The following is an 18,466-nucleotide window of genomic DNA, read 5'->3' as shown; positions in this document are numbered from 1 at the left end:
CAGGTTATATAAAAGGGAAGGGAGCAACTTGGTGAAATGAAGAAAATTTGGTAAACTTGTATAGTTACTAAAATAAATTGGCTTTCCAGAATTACTCTCCCCCTCTTCCATCCCAAGTCTTACTGAAATGATTGGGAAGCGACAGTAGCTGGTCTTTTAAAGGGGGTCAGAGAGCAGCCTCTTCCCCACCTCCTTTCCGATGAGAATTACTGCTATTGTAGGAACGACATGGTAGCATTGACTTCTGAGAAATTAGGGTATGGCCTTGAAAATGAAATACGATAGACTAACAGGATGGCTCAGAGGGTAAAGATGCCTGCCATCAAACCTGACAACTTAAGTTCTATCCCCAGGACCTACATGGTGGAAGGAAAGAACTGACTCCCACAGTTTGTCTTCTGATTCCACGTGTGTGCACACACATGATAAATAAAATCCATAGAATTTCCTTGTACTAAGTTTTCGGCTGTTTACTTTTCTCTTCTAGCAAATCCAGTTTGCTGATGACATGCAGGAGTTCACCAAATTCCCAACTAAGACTGGCCGGAGATCTTTGTCTCGCTCCATCTCACAGTCCTCCACAGACAGCTACAGTTCGGGTAGGTATGAACTTCATATCCTCTCTTACCTCTTCGTGTTCACTACCTAGTGCTCTTCACTTACCTAGAATGTGAAAATCCATTATAGTAAGACTTGTAGCTAAGGATGCTTTTGTTGAGACTTTCTTTCCCAGGCAGTTTCTGTGTGGTCTGTGACCATTATCCAGTTGGTGGTATTGGGAAGTTCCTGTGTCCACATTAGCAAGGGGGAGAATCAGTGGAATTTTGACTTTCAAAACCAGCATTTAAAAAGAAATACACTTTTAAACGTAATTGTATAAAATATATTCTTCCACTTGGGTTTTTCTTCTTGTCACTAAGACTGCTTGAATTATGACAATAAAACTAGTATTTTGTCTCCTTTTATTTACAAGATTACCCTTTATGTTGACATGTCTTCCCCTGTTAACTCCTGGAGTGGAGATATAAATAAAGTACTGTGATGTGGTTCCAGCTGTTTCCCTCCCCTCCTGTCTTAGCCATCTGGAGAAAGTCTTCATTCTGGTCTAACTATGCCTGTCTCAGCTACAGAGAAAGTATTAGAAAGTAACTGGAAAGGCTGATGAGAGGCTGGGGAGATGGCGCAATGAAAGACTTACTGTGCAGGTGTGAGGACCTGAGTTCAACCCTCAGCACCCACCTAAAAAGCCAGGTGTGGTGATGCATTCTTGTAATCATGGGCTGGCCAGGTGCCTGTCCTAACCTAATCAGTGAGCTCCAGTTCCCAGTGAGGGACCCTTAAAAAAAAAAAGGTGAGTGGCACTGTGATGAAATAACTGAGGTTGACATCTCTGTACACACATACATTCCCAAAAGCTTTTGAATTGCAGAAAGTGAGTCTGGAGGAGACATTAAAGGCATCTAATACCACTTCTTCATCATTCAACAAAAGAAAGAGTTAAAAGATTAGGAGACCTGCCCAAGGTTCAGATTGCTATTAGAGTTAATGAAGGATTTGTATGAAAAGCCCTTCATTGTCTGTTACCAGTATTGCTTGCATTGTATTATTAACTTTAAGGCTGGATGTGAGGTTTAAGAAATGTAAAAAAGCAACTATCAAAGAAAATTTATCTCTTCACTGTGCCACTGAGAACCCAACCAGTATAGTCAGGACAGGCAAAGAAGAACAAATAAATGTAGGTATACAGGGTATACTGTTGTAATATGGTTGGGTGGATCCTGTGGGGACTAAAACACAAGAAACAATCCCAAATATAATGGCTGTCCTAAATGAAAAGGTATCTTGAAGTGACAGACAAAATTAATGTGGTAAGCAGAGCAGGTGCAGCTAAACAGACAAGAAAATCTGACATGGAAAAATGGAGTTCTGGAAGGAATAGAGATGGAATGAGTGACATTTTCAGAGGTCTTGATGGTCATCTTATAGAAACCCATTGGAACAGAGCTGAATTTATAGGGTGGAGAAAATGGCCTTTAGTAGTGTTTGGGTTGCCTGGACTTCTGTCCATAAGAGAGCATTATTAGTCCAGTGGCCAGAATGTTGACCAGGAAAACATTCAGTTTTATGTGAAGCTTTTATCTCGGATTTATCTTCTTGACAGACTTTTTCTCAAAGCTGTCAGATCTGCTTGTTTTCCGTCATTATCTGTATTCCATGAGCACAACCTGGTATAAAATCCCTTAAGAATTGCTGTCATCTACATCAGTAGTTCTCAGAAGCAGCACCTAGGAACTTGATGGGAATGCTGTTTCCTGAGCACCTCCCAAAACCTACCAATGGAAACATTGGCCAGGAAACTGGCAATCTAGACTTTTAAGAAGCAGGTCATTCTGATAGATGTGTGAGAACCAGTGACCTAGAGAAATAGCATGCTTTATTCCTGTTACCCCATTTTTGTGGGATCTGGTTGCAGTCACTGTTATGTGGGGTCACCACAGGCGGTATAGGATTAGGCTCTGTAGTTCTTTATCACAGACACGGTGGCACACTGTCATTGGGATGGGTGGGAGAACTGCAGTGCTAAGAGATGCAGTTTCATTCACACCAGCTGTTAGAGCCTGGAGGAGCAGAACTGATGACGTGAGAGGACTTGCAATTAAAAATGTTCTCTTCACTTAATGAGAGTCCCTGGGGGGCTGCACTCAGTGGAATTTGGACCAATAGGTTTTTCTCTCCCTGTGTCTTTGCTGGCTCTAGCTGCATCCTACACAGACAGCTCTGATGATGAGGTTTCCCCCCGAGAGAAGCAGCAAACCAACTCGAAGGGCAGCAGCAATTTCTGTGTGAAGAACATCAAGCAGGCAGAGTTTGGACGCCGGGAGATTGAGATTGCAGAGCAAGGTAAAGAAGGGAGTGAGTGGAGGACCAGAAGCACCCTTCGTACCTCTTCTCAGGACCTGGGCAGTAAGTGCCCTGGAGAAGATGGTTTCCCAGCCTTCGGGTAAACACTTCTCCCTATGTGGGAACCGAGCCTTAGGATTCTTACGTTTGTTTTCCTTTTTCCCTTTTCCCAGTGTACGGTAATTATAGAGTGGTTTCTGTTTTCCTCATCATGACACCATATTCACAGATCTACAGTGCGTAGTCAGCAAATGTTGGACCACAACATAGTGGTTAGTTATGTGGGATATTCTTGTAGCTGCCAATACCAGAGAACCAGCTTTCCCAGAAGTTGCTGATGTGGCAGGGTTCTAAGCTAAGGTTGTGGTAGCCTGGGGTCTCCTTAAGTCCTAGGCACCCTCTACTGGAACAAAGTAAAAGGCACTGGCAGTCAGCTGAATCTTGGTTTCTCTATTCCACTACACTACTCCCAAGAGTCTCTGCTCTTTTTTTTTAATGTTGAAAGTGTGTTTCGTACTGCGAGCTTGACAGGCTAGGGTAAGACAGCAGAGAAAAATAGTTGCGAGTGTCTCCCACTGAAGTCACAGTCATTCCTCATGGTTTTATGAGGACATTCGGAAGTCTGTCCATAACTGCTTCCCTCTCCTCTTAATGACTGGGGAGACTCACTGTGTCTACTTTGGCCAGTTTTGAAAGTTTAGTCCATTCTCTGCTCAGTCCTTTGTATAGATGAAGCAGAAACAAGACCTGCCAGTTACTTACATTGTAGCTCTCCAGTTACTCCATCGGTGAAGCCTCTTGTCATCAGGGAAATGCACTTGGCGTGTTCTACCCCATCTCACCATGTCTCAGCAGACCCAGCCCTGACTGTGGCTGGGCAGGATCGAATGATGTTGGTAGTGTGGACCTGGCTCAGATCCTTTGTTCTTCCACAGACATGTCTGCTCTGATTTCACTCAGGAAACGTGCTCAGGGAGAGAAGCCTTTGGCTGGTGCTAAAATAGTGGGCTGTACACACATCACGGCCCAGACAGCGGTGAGTTTGTTGGAAGAAAACAGAGGGACTTCTGGTATAAAAGGGAAGAAATTTTTTTTTTTATTAAAAATAAATACGCTTTTTCTTCCTACCTAGCCAATCCAAATGCTATTACATAGAAGAGGATCTCCCTGTCCAATGATGTAGCATGTTTTACTTTTGTTCATATACTAAACCCATTTTTAGCATACCCGACTTAGGAGGATGTAAAATGATTGATATAAAAATGTTTTAAGACTTTGAGGAACATAACTTTTCGGATATAGTTAAGTAATGTTGTGCCACACAGCTGAATTGTGCCTTTGTGTAACTCTGCAGTGTAGGGCCAACTGCTGTGAGTTACAGATACTGTGTTCTTGCTGAGGTTTGGCCCCTGCTCCTGGGTAGCCCCGCTCTTCCTCACCCAGTCTTTCTGTACATCCACATAGGTCTTGATTGAGACACTTTGTGCCCTGGGGGCCCAGTGCCGCTGGTCTGCTTGCAACATCTATTCAACTCAAAATGAAGTAGCTGCAGCACTGGCTGAAGCTGGTAAGTTCCACTTTTTGGAAAAAAAAAAAAAAAAAAAAAAAAACAGTTTGGCATCAGGTAATTAATACATGCCAAAATTGTCATACCATGTGTGCCTGAGAACTATACATTTGGGCACCCTTTTTTTTTTTTTCCTTTTGGTTGTTTTTTTATTTTTATTTTTCCAAGACAGGGTTTCTCTGTAGCTGTGGAGCCTGTCCTGGAACTCGCTCTGTAGACCAGGCTGGCTTGGAACTCACAGAGATCCACCTGCCTCTGCCTCCCAGAGTGCTGGGATTAAAGGTGTGTGCCACTGCTGCCCAGCTAAATTTGGGCAGTCTTAAAATAATAGAGCTGGAGATGAAGCTCAGTGATGGACTATTTCCCTGGCATGCAGTAAGTACAACAGTGAATTACATCCCAACACCACCAGCAGGGTGGAGAGAACAAGAAGAAATTTATGCTAAAATCAAGGTGTACTTTAAAAAAAAAACACAAGGAAATGCTTGATTCTAATGTGAAATGGATGAGGGAAAAAATATTAAACTTGTGAGTTTAGCTGGTCTCTTCTCCCCAAAAGTTTTATCAATTTTGAGAGAACACTGTAAACATTGTCTTTTATATTGATAGTTAATTATTTATTTGGTATTCAGTAGTGTACTAAAATGTATGTGCTGGTGAGTTTAATTAATTAAAAATAAAAATTTTTATTCTAAAAATATTCAGAAAAACATCACCATGAAGTTTGTATGAGGAATTTCCACCTTCCTAGGATCTTTAGAAACTCACATTATAGGACTTTGTCTAATTTTTTTCTGTGATAAGTGTTTATTGTAGAAGATTTAGGAAATTCAAAATAACAAGATTTGACAAGCTGCTCCCTATGCATTATATTGGTGAACCAAATCTTAGTATGTTTACATTTTTATAACCTAAACATTGCATTTTCAGAAGTGATTTTTTTCGTACTACTAAAAACTGACCACATCATTCATTTATATGGTCACATGATTTTAGTTCCTCATTTCCCTAGAATTGAGCATTTAAATTATTTTGAGATGTCTGCTGATGTACAGTGCTCTAGAAGGAGCTTTTTCATATTTCATTTTACCTCCTTAAGATGCAATGTAAAGTGCAAAATTGGCCTTTATGGCTTCAGATACTTTTAAAACAAAAATCTCTTAATTTCTCAGCTAAAGTAATTTCTGAACTGAAAGTCCTATTTGACTTTTACTTTTAAGTTTTCCCTCTTCAGAATTGTTCCTTTTGCCTTCCGTTCTCACGTGGATCTTAGAAAGTGGTATGATGGATGTAAGATACCTCAAAGGAAAATGAGCTGATTTCTCTCTGTCTCCGTAGGAGTTGCAGTGTTTGCTTGGAAGGGCGAGTCCGAAGATGATTTCTGGTGGTGCATTGACCGCTGTGTCAACATGGATGGGTGGCAAGCCAACATGGTAATGATTCATGTCCATCCCATACTTTTGACTATGGATTTATTTGCTTTTCTCCCTTAAAGCATGGTTCCCTACATATATTTTTGTATGTTTGGTCTTATTTACTGATTCTGTTGCTAAAGTGTTTATAGCACAATACCTACTCAGTATGAGGCTGAGACGCACAAGGCCCTGGATTCAATCTCCAGCACCAAGAGAAACAAAAAAGAAAGAAAGGAAAAAAGGCTCTGAGTACTGAATGGAAAGGTGGGGGAAGGGTAAGCTTAGGTGGACACATGGCTCGAAACACAGCAAAATGAACAGGAGGAAGTGATGTGGCCCCTCTTTGGAGAAGGAGTTGTGTTTCTTACCTTCCTGCTCCGGCTCTCCTTTTGGATTCAGAGGAGCTGTATATTTCAACTAGACTGAAAATGAGTCCATGATTTGTAAAATTTGTTCACTGTAGCTGGGCGTGGTTGTGCATGCCTGTAATCCCAGCATTTGAGAGGCTGAAGCAGGAGGAGAGTATTTGATCGCTCAGGAGTTTTAGACCAGCCTGAGCAACATAGCAAAAATCAGTCTTTAAAAAAAACAAAAACAAAAAACAAAAAAACACCTTTCCACTGTAGCCTAGAACACATTTAGGAATTCTTTTAACCACTTTACACCAACAGATTTAACTCTGTTTCCACTGTCTAAGCCTACTCTGTGGAGCTTTAAGAAGTGCTCTTCCAAAACATGCAGGGCTCTCTCACTAGTGTAGAAAGTGGGCTCAAAGTTCCCCCTAGCTCTAGCAGCCTGAATGCCCATAGAAGTCTTCTGGCTGTTCTGTAGATCCTGGATGATGGGGGAGACTTAACCCACTGGGTTTATAAGAAGTATCCAAACGTGTTTAAGAAGATCCGAGGCATTGTGGAAGAGAGCGTGACTGGTGTTCACAGGTAACAGATTCTGGAGTAGCTGCCCCTTGTGTCCTTGCCTCATCAGATTCTTCTGGTCTCTCTAGGCTTCAGGGCTGTGTTTCAGACTTAGAAGAACTAAGTGGGAGTGTCTTCCTTAGATAAAACTGAGTTTTCACCTTTGAAAATCAAAGTGACCTTAGGAACTTTTTCCAGATTCTAATTCACATGTTTTTATCTCCCATTTACTCCACTGAGTAATTAATTATTAATTACTTGGGGAAAGGGGTGTAGGGAGGATTGTGTCTTGGAAAAATTGTACTCAATGTTGTATTATAATCTTATATTTTAAATATGGAGGGAAAGCCTATTGAAAAACCACATGTGATGCAACAAAGTAAAACTGGAGACATACTCTTGGCTTGGTGGAAATAACTAAGTGATGTCTAGGAGTATTCCTCTGCTGGGGGCACATTGCACGTGATTGCTCTCACAGACACAGTAAACCACATCAAAATCATCGTAATCTTTGTTTACCAGAAGTAGGCATGAGTGTTTCAAGTTAGAAAAATGCTGGCCTAAGGATATCATGTTCTCTTTGTGGAAGTGCAGTAAATTAAATTACTTCAACTGAAAAATGTTTACTTTCCTTCCAAAATTAAAGGATAAAGATAGAAGAAAATGAGTTGAGGAGAGATGACAAGAAAATAATCATGTTTCCAAATCAGACTTGGGCGATAAATAACACTAAGGAGGGAGGGCAGCGTGGCACTTGAAGCAGATTTTGCTGTGTACTGTTTTGTCACCTAACTTGGCGTGTGTTTGTTTTTGTGGCTTCTTCTCCCTTTAGGCTGTATCAGCTCTCCAAAGCTGGGAAGCTCTGTGTTCCAGCCATGAATGTCAATGATTCTGTTACCAAACAGAAGTTTGATAACTTGTACTGCTGCCGAGAGTCCATTTTGGATGGGTATGTTGATACATGTATATACAGACCTACAGGGGACCAGTGGGTTTTGTTTGACATAGTCTGATACCTACAGCTTGCCTCTGTGGTCTCCCTCCTTTACATGTTATTGAAGTGGCCCGTTTCTGACTGACCTCAGCCATCTTCCAAATGAATTTCTCCTGGGCATTGCCCTACACTTTAATTTGTTACAAAGGGATTGAGTTGAGCCGTTGTCTGTTTCCACAGCCTGAAGAGGACCACAGATGTGATGTTTGGTGGGAAACAAGTGGTGGTGTGTGGTTACGGTGAGGTAAATAGCTGGGCCCCCGTGTCTCTTGTTTTTTCTTATTAAAAGGGCTTAGTCTAGAAACATTGATGAATTGGTCAAAGTATGTTTTTCGATACTGTGCTTGAAAATAGTGTCAGAAGTCAATTTTGTATTCATGAATTAAAGGTATAGCATGTATTGAATTTTCATATTTCACCAGTTTGTCTTGACTGATGCCAGCATTATTGCCCCCCTACTTATAACTTTTTTTGAAATACAATTCAAGTGAATAAGTAGCATTATTTTATCCCCATTTTCTGACTTGTATTAGAATGGAGAAACTGACATGACCTTGTAGTTGAATGTCTCTAAACTGGAATAGGTTCTAGGAAGTCTTATTGTCTTCAGCAGTGATCCCCTCAAGTTCTTGTGCTGCTGGCTGTCAGTGGACACATTGCAAGCAAGTTTCCCAGGTTTTTGTGGAGCAAGAACTCAGAGTTGTTCTTGTTTGGTCTTGTTTCCATAATGGTAACTGTTACCCAAAGCCTCCCTCTCCCCAGCTCTTGTTACAGCATGTCTTTTAAATTACCCCTAATTGAAGTTGACAACCTGCTTTGGGGTTCTCTCTGCTCCAGCTGGGCTTGAAGTGTTCACTAAATGATGAGTAATTTAAAGGAGGCTAATTCCTACCTCCTCGAGAGCTTGTCTGCCCCATGACCAAGTCTTGTTAGACCTGGCAGCTTTGCCTTTCCTGTGTTCTGCAGGTAGGAAAGGGCTGCTGTGCCGCTCTCAAGGCCCTTGGAGCAATTGTCTACATCACAGAAATTGACCCCATCTGTGCTCTGCAGGCCTGGTAAGGACAGAGTAATGACAGTCTGGTAGATTGATTTGGGTGCTTGACATTTCTGAGGGTTGGTTTTTGTAGAAGTCTCCCAGGAAGAGAAGAGTAATATGGCTTTGTTCCCTTCACACTTATTCTAGGGCCTTCGTGCTTTTCTAGGGCCTCTTGACATCTTTTTCTTCTTATGTAGACTCTTGGGACTCGGCAGAAGCCAGTGTGTAGTTTAGTATAGCTTATCACCACTTCTGGGAGATAGCATTAGCTTTTGCTTCAGAAGGGGATTTTGTTGTCTAATTTTGTGACTGTTTCAGAAAGTTTTCACACACACACAGACACACACACACACTTACTTTTCTTTGCTTACAGTGTTGCTTTCTTTCCTTCCAGCATGGATGGCTTCAGGGTGGTGAAGCTAAATGAGGTCATCCGGCAGGTGGATGTTGTAATAACTTGCACAGGTGAGTAGCAGTGCTTTGGTATATGTAGAGAGAGCAATGTTAACTCTCAAGCTAAATCTCAAAAGGGACACAGAAGGTAAGACCTGTGCTCAGTGTGTGAAGTCTCAGAGTAAGTTCTCAGAACTTTTAACATTTTCCAAAAGAAAGAGCTTTTTCCCTTGGTGATTTTTCATATTACTTGGTCTTAAATCCAAATAATTGCACTCAAGCTTTTGCTGTACACGTTTTTCTCACAGTGTGTGCAAGCTCTTTGATGGTAGCAAATGTCTCCCTGGTTTTAGTTGGAAATAGCTGGTACTGTCGTGCCAGCATCGTTTTCTTCAGCCGTTCTTCTTTACTTTAGGAAACAAGAATGTAGTGACACGGGAGCACTTGGACCGAATGAAAAATAGTTGCATCGTATGCAACATGGGCCACTCCAACACGGAAATCGATGTGGTGAGGTTCTCTCCATTAGAGTTACGCTTCCCTCTGCACTTCACTAGAGTCACAACAAACTGTCTGTTCTTCCTTCCAGACCAGCCTCCGCACTCCAGAGCTAACATGGGAGCGAGTACGTTCTCAGGTGGACCATGTCATTTGGCCTGATGGCAAACGGGTCGTCCTTCTTGCAGAGGTAATACACACCAGAGACTATGGCAGGATACTAGATCCACAGAGTAAGGAAGGGGAGGCAGTGGGAAGTACTAGGGCCTGTGTTCCCCTGAATTTGTCTTCAGATAGGGGTGTATTTCCCCAATTGTCTGTCCCCTGAAAGAGAAGCACTCCAGGAAAAACTCCTTTTTGCTAAGTACACACACTGTTTCCTGCCCTTGGCTGAGTTCAGCCTTCACGCAGATATAAAGCCTGTAACTCCTGGAGTCGTGATCTGAAACTGGAATTCTTCCTCTCAAGTGGAGTGCATAGAGGTGTAAAGCCTTTCCTGTGTCTGCTTGACACAGGGACCATGAGAACCCGAGAGAAGGGCAGCAGCTCATCCCGGCTCTCTCTTCCCTCCCAGGGTCGTTTACTCAATTTGAGCTGCTCCACCGTTCCCACCTTTGTTCTCTCCATCACAGCTACAACACAGGTACGTGACAAGATGCCCGCTTCTCCACAGAGACGTGTGCAGCTGGGCACAGCACAGGTCAGGGTTCTCGTGGGTGTACTGTACGTTCTTACCGGCCTGTTACCTTTTTCTGTATCCTAAGTTGTTGATGCTTACACTTTCTCCTCTGAAGAGCATTAGTGATTGTGTCGGAATTGACTGCTCAATGGAAATTTTAGTGTTCCAGCTTAGTTATGTTTAGTTTGCTCTTTGGTTAGAAGCTAAACAAAAACATCACCAAAAACATCACTTCCTTTTACTTCAGCTAGCCTGTATCTCAGGCAGAGTCGTGGGTGCTCTCAGGATGATCAATTACTGTCATGCTTATCCTAAAGCACTGTTAAACCTAGCTTTACATTATGTCCCTTCTAAGAAGTGCTGTGTCCTCTGTCCCTTCCCCACCTTAGGCTTTGGCACTCATAGAACTCTATAATGCACCGGAGGGACGCTACAAACAGGATGTGTACTTACTTCCTAAGAAAATGGGTGAGTGAAAAACTGACACCTGCATTGATCCTGGTTGGCTGCGTGGTTTGTAAAATGACTTTCCTAAAAAGATGTAGAGTCGGGGTTCTGATTGCTCTTCTAGTGCTTACTAGATGTTTGGCCTCGGAAGATGTTCTGTTAGCACCAGGAGCCTCCATGAGTAATAGCATGAGAATAATATTGTGTATTTTATAGAATTTAGTAAGAATCTGAGCTAAATAAGGAAGATGTTCTTATCCTCAGGTACCCTTCCAAAGCTCAGCAGACTTCCCAGTGCAACTAAGTACAACCTAGACCAAAGTGAGAGAAACAGAAACAAGTTGTATTACCCATCCTCTTTCTCAACCTTCTGCACCCCCATAGGAGCACTTACACTTTGCTCATGTGGCGTGAACCATCTCTAGTCCTTTGCCTTTCTGCGTAGTGGTACCCAACCCATAACTTACAGCCAGTCCAAATGCCTGGCTTTAAGCTAAAAAACAACTTGCTGGCTGGAGAGATGCTGGTGATTAAGAGCACTTGCTACTTTTGCAGAGGACCCAGGCTCAGGTCCCAGCACCCACATGGTGGCTCTCAACCATCTGTAACTTCAGTTCCAACAGACCCAGTGCCCTCTTCTGGGCTTGATGAGCACCAGGCACACATGTGGTCCAAACATGCAGGTAAAGATGGATACACATAAAAAAAAAAATTTAAATTCTTACTCTGTTTTCTTCAAATGGCTTACCTCAAATTGCTTTTGGATTTGTTGTTATCATTTAATTTTTTTTATGTGTATGGGTATTTTGCCTATATGTATATCTGACCACAGGCATGACTGTTGCTTGTCAAAGCCAAAAATGGGTATCAGCTTGCCTAGAACTGGAGTTACAGATGGTTTGAGCTGCCACATGGATGATGCTGGGAATCGAACCTGAGTCTAGAAAGAACAGCCAGTGCCTTAACTGCTGAGCCATCTCTCTAGCCTCTAGATTTATTTATTTTTTTAAGAAATTGTATTCATAAAAGTTAGGAAAGTTCATCTATGAAACAGTACTAAACATGTGCCTTAGAAATCCATGAACCTAAAATTTGTGGCTTTAGGACTCCTATCCTAAATAAATGTCAGTGACAGTAGGCTCTTTTGAGCCTCCTGGAATCATCTTTGTGACTCATGATTTTATAGTTTAATCTAGTTAAGGAAGTTGCCACAGGAAGCTGAGTGCAGTATATGACTTGGTAACCTCTCAGGTGAAGCCAAAATCTGACAGAGAAAGATGGGGAAGTATAAGACACCCCATTTACTGACCTGGTAGATGGTGCTAAAGTAATTTCCCAGAAATGCAGCTTTGAAAGTTTTCTTAATTAAGCAAATATTTCAAGTTGTGAATTTTTTCAGGGTTATTTCATCCTGCCCTCTTCCTAAGTAGCTATAAGAACTGAAAATAGAGGGAGGCTCTATCCTAGGAGGCGCATCTGACAAGTCTCCTGCCCCCGCTGCTTCCTTCCCTAGATGAGTATGTTGCCAGCCTGCACCTGCCGTCATTCGATGCCCACCTGACAGAGCTGACAGATGACCAAGCCAAGTATCTGGGACTCAACAAAAATGGGCCATTCAAACCTAATTATTACAGGTAACTTGGGAGAAAGCAGTGAAAAGCCCTTGTCCCCAATGTTAGATCAGCCAGTATAGCCACCTTTCTTCAGTAAAGATGGGTCGTGCCTGATAATGAAGAGAATGAGGCCACCGCTGCAGATTAGCAGGTAATGAATGGCCCGGTGGTTCCATATTGGCATGTTTGCCTAGCCCAGGGAGATGCTCCCTGGCTTCCGTCCCCAGCCCTGCAGAATACCAAATTAACAAGGTAGAGAAGTTATGTATCTACCAATAAGTGTAAAGAACTAAGAGGATTCTACAGTTTTAGAAGGGGAGCCCCATCCCAGGAGGAACCCATGTAGGAACCCCCCAGTCTGGGCTGGGAGGAAGCTTGGAGAAGATGCTGTAGCCAATCTCTTGGTTCTCATATAGAAAGCATGTTAACTAGTCTGTCTCTCTCTTTTCAGATACTAATGGATGTATTACAGTGACCAGTCCACATGAACCACCCAACTCAAATAGAATATTTTTTAAGATAACTTTTCTTTTCTTCTTATTACTTTCCTTTTGATTTTTTTTTTCTATAATTTCATTTTTGTTTTCTCATCTGTCATTCAAGTTTTGCAGACCACACAGGAACTTGCCCCATGGCTCTGTAGGTGAAACTGAGGTTGAAGGTTTCTCACCCTAGTCACTAAAGAAGGGTAACTCTGCAGCCCAGAAAGTTGATTCTTGAACCACTTCTGGGGACTTTGGTTATATTTAATTACCACATTAACAAAAGATGCCAAGGTGTCTTCTATGTGGAACAGTCTGCAGTGTCTAAATTGCCTTAAAGGAGCCAGTGTCCTAGCTGCTGGAACTGGTGCTCTTTCAGCCCTTCAGAAGAGCCAGGACGGTACTTCCCAGCCAGGTGGGTTAGATGTAGGTGGTGCATGTCAACTTCCCCAGACACTCTCAGCCCCGTTTCCTGTGTGAGGTGGCATGTCTGGCGCAGAGCTGTGCTGTTGAACTCAGTAGGGTCACTAGGATTTGTAGTTCAGCCCTGCCTTCTTCCACCTTCCTTCTCTCATGTTCTAGTTCTTAACTAAACTGCATCTGTCAAGTTGAATTTTGTCCCTTAGCATTTATTTCTGTTGTATTTCTTTTAATTAAGGAAAAATTTTAGTGTTAACACTGAGGAACAGCTCAGGTGGTTATCAATATCTCTTTGAACCTTTGAAACAAAGTGTGAAGAGTTGAGGCTAGAAAAATACTAGTCTCAGACTCTGATGCGCCCCTCATGTTTCCAGCCCATAGTTTATAGCATCAGTGAACTGGAGCCATAAGCAGAATTTCTTAGCTCTGCCTCATGCAGCTTATGCTGACGGCCAATTTCTTGAGCCATTACTCAGTATAAAACACTGAGCCCTGTCTTTAGGGTTTATCCTTTAAGAGCAAACTTGTGGGCAGCTGTGCTTCTGCAACCTGAACATTTGAAGGGAAATCTGTACAGATGGGGAGAAAGAATGATATATTGGGCCAAGGTGAAACAAATACAACTATATAATCTGTCCAGAGCTGTAGGCCTTGTCTTGTGTTAATTTTATAGACATGGTGCCACTTTTGATTGACACTTGCCACAAAAAATAAATAAAAAAATTGTAAGCTGAGATCTTAAGGAAGAGTCGGTAGAGAAAGTACAATCCTGATTCATGCTCCAAGATAATTCCAGGAGGCCCTCTAAACATCAGGGAGATTGATTCCCAGGCCACTCACCCCGCTTGCCAGCATCTCTGCATGGTCAAATGAGCTATATATAATTATCCAGGATGTTAAGTCCTCAACGTGTTCTAGCCTGTGATCCTTTAAAGATGGGTTATTCGTCAATTCTAGGTACTAGAAATATTTACTTCTTTTCACTGATCAGAGAAACAGGCATCAAAGACAGAAATACAAGAAAGGAAAGCTTTTACCCTGTACCTTTCTATCAGGGAACAATTAGCTTGCCAAAACTTCTTTGCCTTTCCTCTCCCGTTCCTCCCTACCCAGTCCCTTCCCACTCCTTGCCAATGTGATCATGCTTTCTTCTCTATGTATGCTAACGTTTAAAGACCCTTTCCTAGGGCACTTAACCAGCCAGTCAGAACACCACATTCAGTAGGGACTTATCTTGGCCAACAACAGTATATCCATCTGGTCAGCTCTGCTGGAGGGAAGGGGCCCAGTTCTTGCTGCCCTCTGGTCCTGTGTCTATTACTGTGTCCATAGGAATAATAGGTAAGGGCTCGTCTCTGTCAAGCCATGTAACAAAGGACACTGGAAAATGTCTGGCATCAGAGGGAACATGTGGAGACCAACTTGGGAGGAAAATATTCATTTTGTATTGAATGATTTTTAATGAATGCAATATTAATCCTTGCAGATGAGCAATAATCATTAAAGTCAATTAAAAATATAAGATTTACTGGTAGTCTTGTGCCTTTTTTGGTTAAATAGCAAAATCTCATTAGACCCTGTTTCCTAAGATGAGACAAGCCATTTGAAGACAAGGTCTGTCTTACATAAGCTGGTCTTAGACTTCTTGGCTCAAGTCATCCTGACTCAGTCTTCCCAGTAGCTGGAACTATAGGTTTAAACCACCACACCCTACTGTCATTAATGTCTTAAGTTGCTATGACCTAGATGTTGAATATCTTCCTAAAAGTCTGTGCATTAAGACAGATGTCACTATTGAGAGGTGCACTGGAACCTTTAGGAGGTAGGTCGTAATGGAAGGTGCTTGGGTTATTGGAAGGATCCAGGTGTGCCCTTGGAAGGAATGGGTATGACATCACCCATTCTTTTTGCTTCCTGGCTAGTGAGATGAGCAGTTTTATTTCCACCTTAAAATTTTCATCTTACTGTTAGACCCAAAGCAATGTGGCCAGTCAGTCATGATCTCAAACCTACTTTCAGAACTTGTAAGCCAAAATAATGTTTTGGTTTTAGTAATTTATTTTTATTTTATGTGCATTGGTGTTTTGCCTGCATATGTGTCTGTGTGAGGGTGTCAGATTCCCTGGCACTGGAGTTACAGACAGTTGTGAAGCTGGAGAGATGGGTGCTAGGAATTGAACCCAGGTCCTGGAGAGCAGTCAGTGCTCTTAAATGTTGAGCCATCTCTCCAGCTTCAAAAAAAAAACTTTTTAAAAGTTGGTTATCTCAGGTATTCACAATAGTGATAAAAAGCTAACTAATGCACATGGATATCTACCTTAGTTCTTGCTACTGTAAAAGAACATGTGATAACTCAGTTGGTAAAGTTCTTGCCTTACAGGTATGAGGGTCTGTGGCTTGTGCTGCCACATATTTGTAATCCCAGCACAGAAGACAGAGGAGAATTCCTGGGGCTCACTAGCCAGGCAATCTAGCCCAATTGTTGAGTTTCTGGCCAACAAATGCACACATGTGCATATAGACCTTCACACATACACACATAACAATTTGTGAAACTTGGTGTTCTGTAAAGGATAGAAATTTACTCTCAGCATTTCTGGAGGCTCAGATGTCCAGGATGAAGCAAGCGGCAGACTGGTGTCAGAAACAGGCTGTTCTCTGCTTCCAAGATGGTGCCTCTTGCATCCTCACAGTAAAAATCCAAACAGGACCTAACAGTTTCCCTCCAGTCGGTTCATATGGTCTCTGACCCAAATAGTGTAATCACTATGTAAAAGCCCCACCCATAATATCACATTGGTGAATCAGTTTCAACTGTTGAATTTAAGGGCATGTATTCAGGCCACAGAATTCTGCCCCAGCCTCCAGGGGAAAACTTTTTTTTCTTACCTAGAAAATAATCTAATAGCTCCAAAATTCTTACTCCAGCACCAGTTCAAAAGTCTAAATTCAGAGGCTCGTGTAAGTCAGATACAAGTGATAAAATAGAATTCATCCTGAGACCAGTGGCTGTCCATGTATGAGCCTGCAAAACTAAACAAATTATATTTCCAAAATGCAAAGATAGTATAGGTATTGAATATTCTTTCTTCAAAAGAAATGCAAAAAATAGTAACAGGTCCTAACTAAACCCTATCTCCTGAAGGAACCTCCCTAATTTAAACATCCTTCACCTTGTGTTGCTAAGAGGCAAGGGATTGCCCTCATCATGCCAACCCCCAAACTGGAAGACGGTGGGCTGTGGCATGTTTCTGTAGCAGCCTTCCACTTCTAGTTGAAAGGCTTCTAAGCTGACCTTGGGACAGCCTCTGCAGTTTCAGACCCCTCATCAAATATAAGGGATCTTAGAGGTTGAAGACCAGCAGTGACTGACTGGAGAATGCCTCGCCAGACGTCAGGCTCTAGGGGCCTGACTCCCAGAAGTTATCCTTAGAATCTGTCAGATCTTAACTCTGTCTAGCCTCATGCCTGCCCAGGACAACAACAGATTAGCTCACCCATGTAGAAACAAGATGTTACTTAAAGAGATGAGCTGTTAGAAGAGGAATGGGGTTTGTTTTTTGTTTTGTTGGTTTGGTTTTTTGATACAGGTTTCTCTGTGTAGCCCTCGCTGCCCTGGAACATGCTCAAACAGAGTTCCACCTGGCTCTGCCTCCTGAGTGCTGGGATTAAAGGCGTGCACCACCATCACCACCACCCCACCATGGAAGAATGGTTTATTAACAGTAGCAGCTTTATAAAAGATGACACCCTACCTGACATTTAAAGGAATCTTTTTTTTTTTTTTTTTTTTGAGTAGTAGCAGGCCTTCCTTTACAGCAAAGTAACCCAGCAGGTCTCTTCTGTACTGGAGAATCACCAATCACTTTCATGTAATATATGCTATCATATCAAAAATGCTAATCATAGGGGCTGGCAAAATGGCTCATCAGTTAAGAGCAGTGGCTGCTCTTCCAAAGGACTCAGGTTCAATTCCCAACACTCACAGGGTAGCTCACAACTGTCTGTAACTCCAGTTCCAGGGAATACGACACCTTCACACAGACATACAGGCAAAACACCAATGCACATAAAAATAAATTTTTTAAATGTTAATCATAGACAAAAATATCCTGGTTCATTTATTTCAGAGAACTCAGTCCTGACTAGAACTGCTACCCACATGCCTTCTTGGGATATGAAGAGCTCCTAATTCCTTAAAATGTAGTTCTTATGAGCTGCTTTACAGTTGTTCTTGTTTATGGATATCTTACCAGCTCCTGAGCCATAGCTCTCTACTTAGTTAGTCCTAGGAGATACAGCCCTGCCAAAACCTTGAAGGATCACCCCCTGATCAGTCTAAACGGAAGGGTGGCCCACGCCCTATTCACTATTGTGAATCTCTTCAGGGCTCACAGGAAACAAAGGTGGCAGACTATAACTGGACCTGCAACTCTAGGGAAGGCTTCTCTTCAAAAGGGCCTGTAAAAGCCAATTGTCAGTTTTAAGTAATATGATTAAAGGCTTCTGCCTAGGAGTCCCTCTTAGAGTAGGTTTCTTACTAATAGTTTTTCTGCAAATTGAAAGTTTTCTGTTAATAGTTTTTTCCTATAAGTCCCTGTGTGTTTCCAGAGGGGGCTTTTCTGTTGCAGGTCGTCCTAGCCCACTTCACTCCTATTGTTCAGCTAATGTCTTTCCAAGTCGTGTTATCCCAATTCTCCCTAACACACAGATAATGGAATAATAATCCTTATATCCTCCTAACAAACAGATAATGAAATAATACTTAAATCCCCCTCACCTGTTTCAGTGGGTTTGTATTGTCCCCACAGGCTTCTGTGTCTGAACACTCGGTCTCCATCTGGTGGCACTGTTGAGAGGTTGTGGGATCTTTGGGGACTTGAGCTCTGCCGTTGTCAGTGGGTCACTGGGGGCCAGCTAAGATGGCGGGCGTTCCTGTCGAGTGCTCCCGTCGCGTGTGTTCCGACATGCCTCCAGCAGTGCTGGGCTGAACTGTGAATCGGCCCTTCCTCTCGTGTGCTCCCGTCGCGTGTGTTCCGACATGCCTCCAGCAGTGCTGGGCTGAACTGTGAATCGGCCCTTCCTTCCTCCCGTGTGCTCCCGTCGC

At 42.5% G+C, this 18,466-nt stretch overlaps 1 protein-coding gene across 2 annotated transcripts in view; it reads left to right on the top strand.

Annotated features, from left to right (window-relative positions):
• Positions 1 to 14,881, top strand: part of Ahcyl1 (adenosylhomocysteinase like 1) — a 34,997-nt gene extending 20,116 nt beyond the window's left edge. Inside the window, exons 2-17 of one of the 2 annotated variants that reach the window (XM_006979499.4) lie at positions 488 to 599; positions 2,758 to 2,901; positions 3,837 to 3,937; positions 4,366 to 4,468; positions 5,807 to 5,901; positions 6,715 to 6,821; positions 7,630 to 7,746; positions 7,972 to 8,035; positions 8,758 to 8,846; positions 9,222 to 9,292; positions 9,636 to 9,730; positions 9,810 to 9,908; positions 10,293 to 10,361; positions 10,787 to 10,865; positions 12,358 to 12,478; positions 12,909 to 14,881. In XM_006979499.4, the coding sequence (XP_006979561.1) occupies positions 488 to 599; positions 2,758 to 2,901; positions 3,837 to 3,937; positions 4,366 to 4,468; positions 5,807 to 5,901; positions 6,715 to 6,821; positions 7,630 to 7,746; positions 7,972 to 8,035; positions 8,758 to 8,846; positions 9,222 to 9,292; positions 9,636 to 9,730; positions 9,810 to 9,908; positions 10,293 to 10,361; positions 10,787 to 10,865; positions 12,358 to 12,478; positions 12,909 to 12,915 (1,473 nt within the window). In that variant the 3' untranslated portion in view covers positions 12,916 to 14,881. Of the gene's footprint in view, positions 1 to 487; positions 600 to 2,757; positions 2,902 to 3,836; positions 3,938 to 4,365; positions 4,469 to 5,806; positions 5,902 to 6,714; positions 6,822 to 7,629; positions 7,747 to 7,971; positions 8,036 to 8,757; positions 8,847 to 9,221; positions 9,293 to 9,635; positions 9,731 to 9,809; positions 9,909 to 10,292; positions 10,362 to 10,786; positions 10,866 to 12,357; positions 12,483 to 12,908 lie in introns of those variants that run through there. The other variant, XM_076574796.1, reaches the window with a different exon arrangement.
• The last annotated feature ends 3,585 nt before the right edge of the window (positions 14,882 to 18,466 follow it).

This window comes from Peromyscus maniculatus, chromosome 6 (genome assembly GCF_049852395.1).
Source record: "Peromyscus maniculatus bairdii isolate BWxNUB_F1_BW_parent chromosome 6, HU_Pman_BW_mat_3.1, whole genome shotgun sequence".
NCBI lineage: Eukaryota > Metazoa > Chordata > Mammalia > Rodentia > Cricetidae > Peromyscus > Peromyscus maniculatus.
Note: the sequence above shows the minus strand (reverse complement) of the source record. Positions and strands in the feature narration are given on the sequence as shown.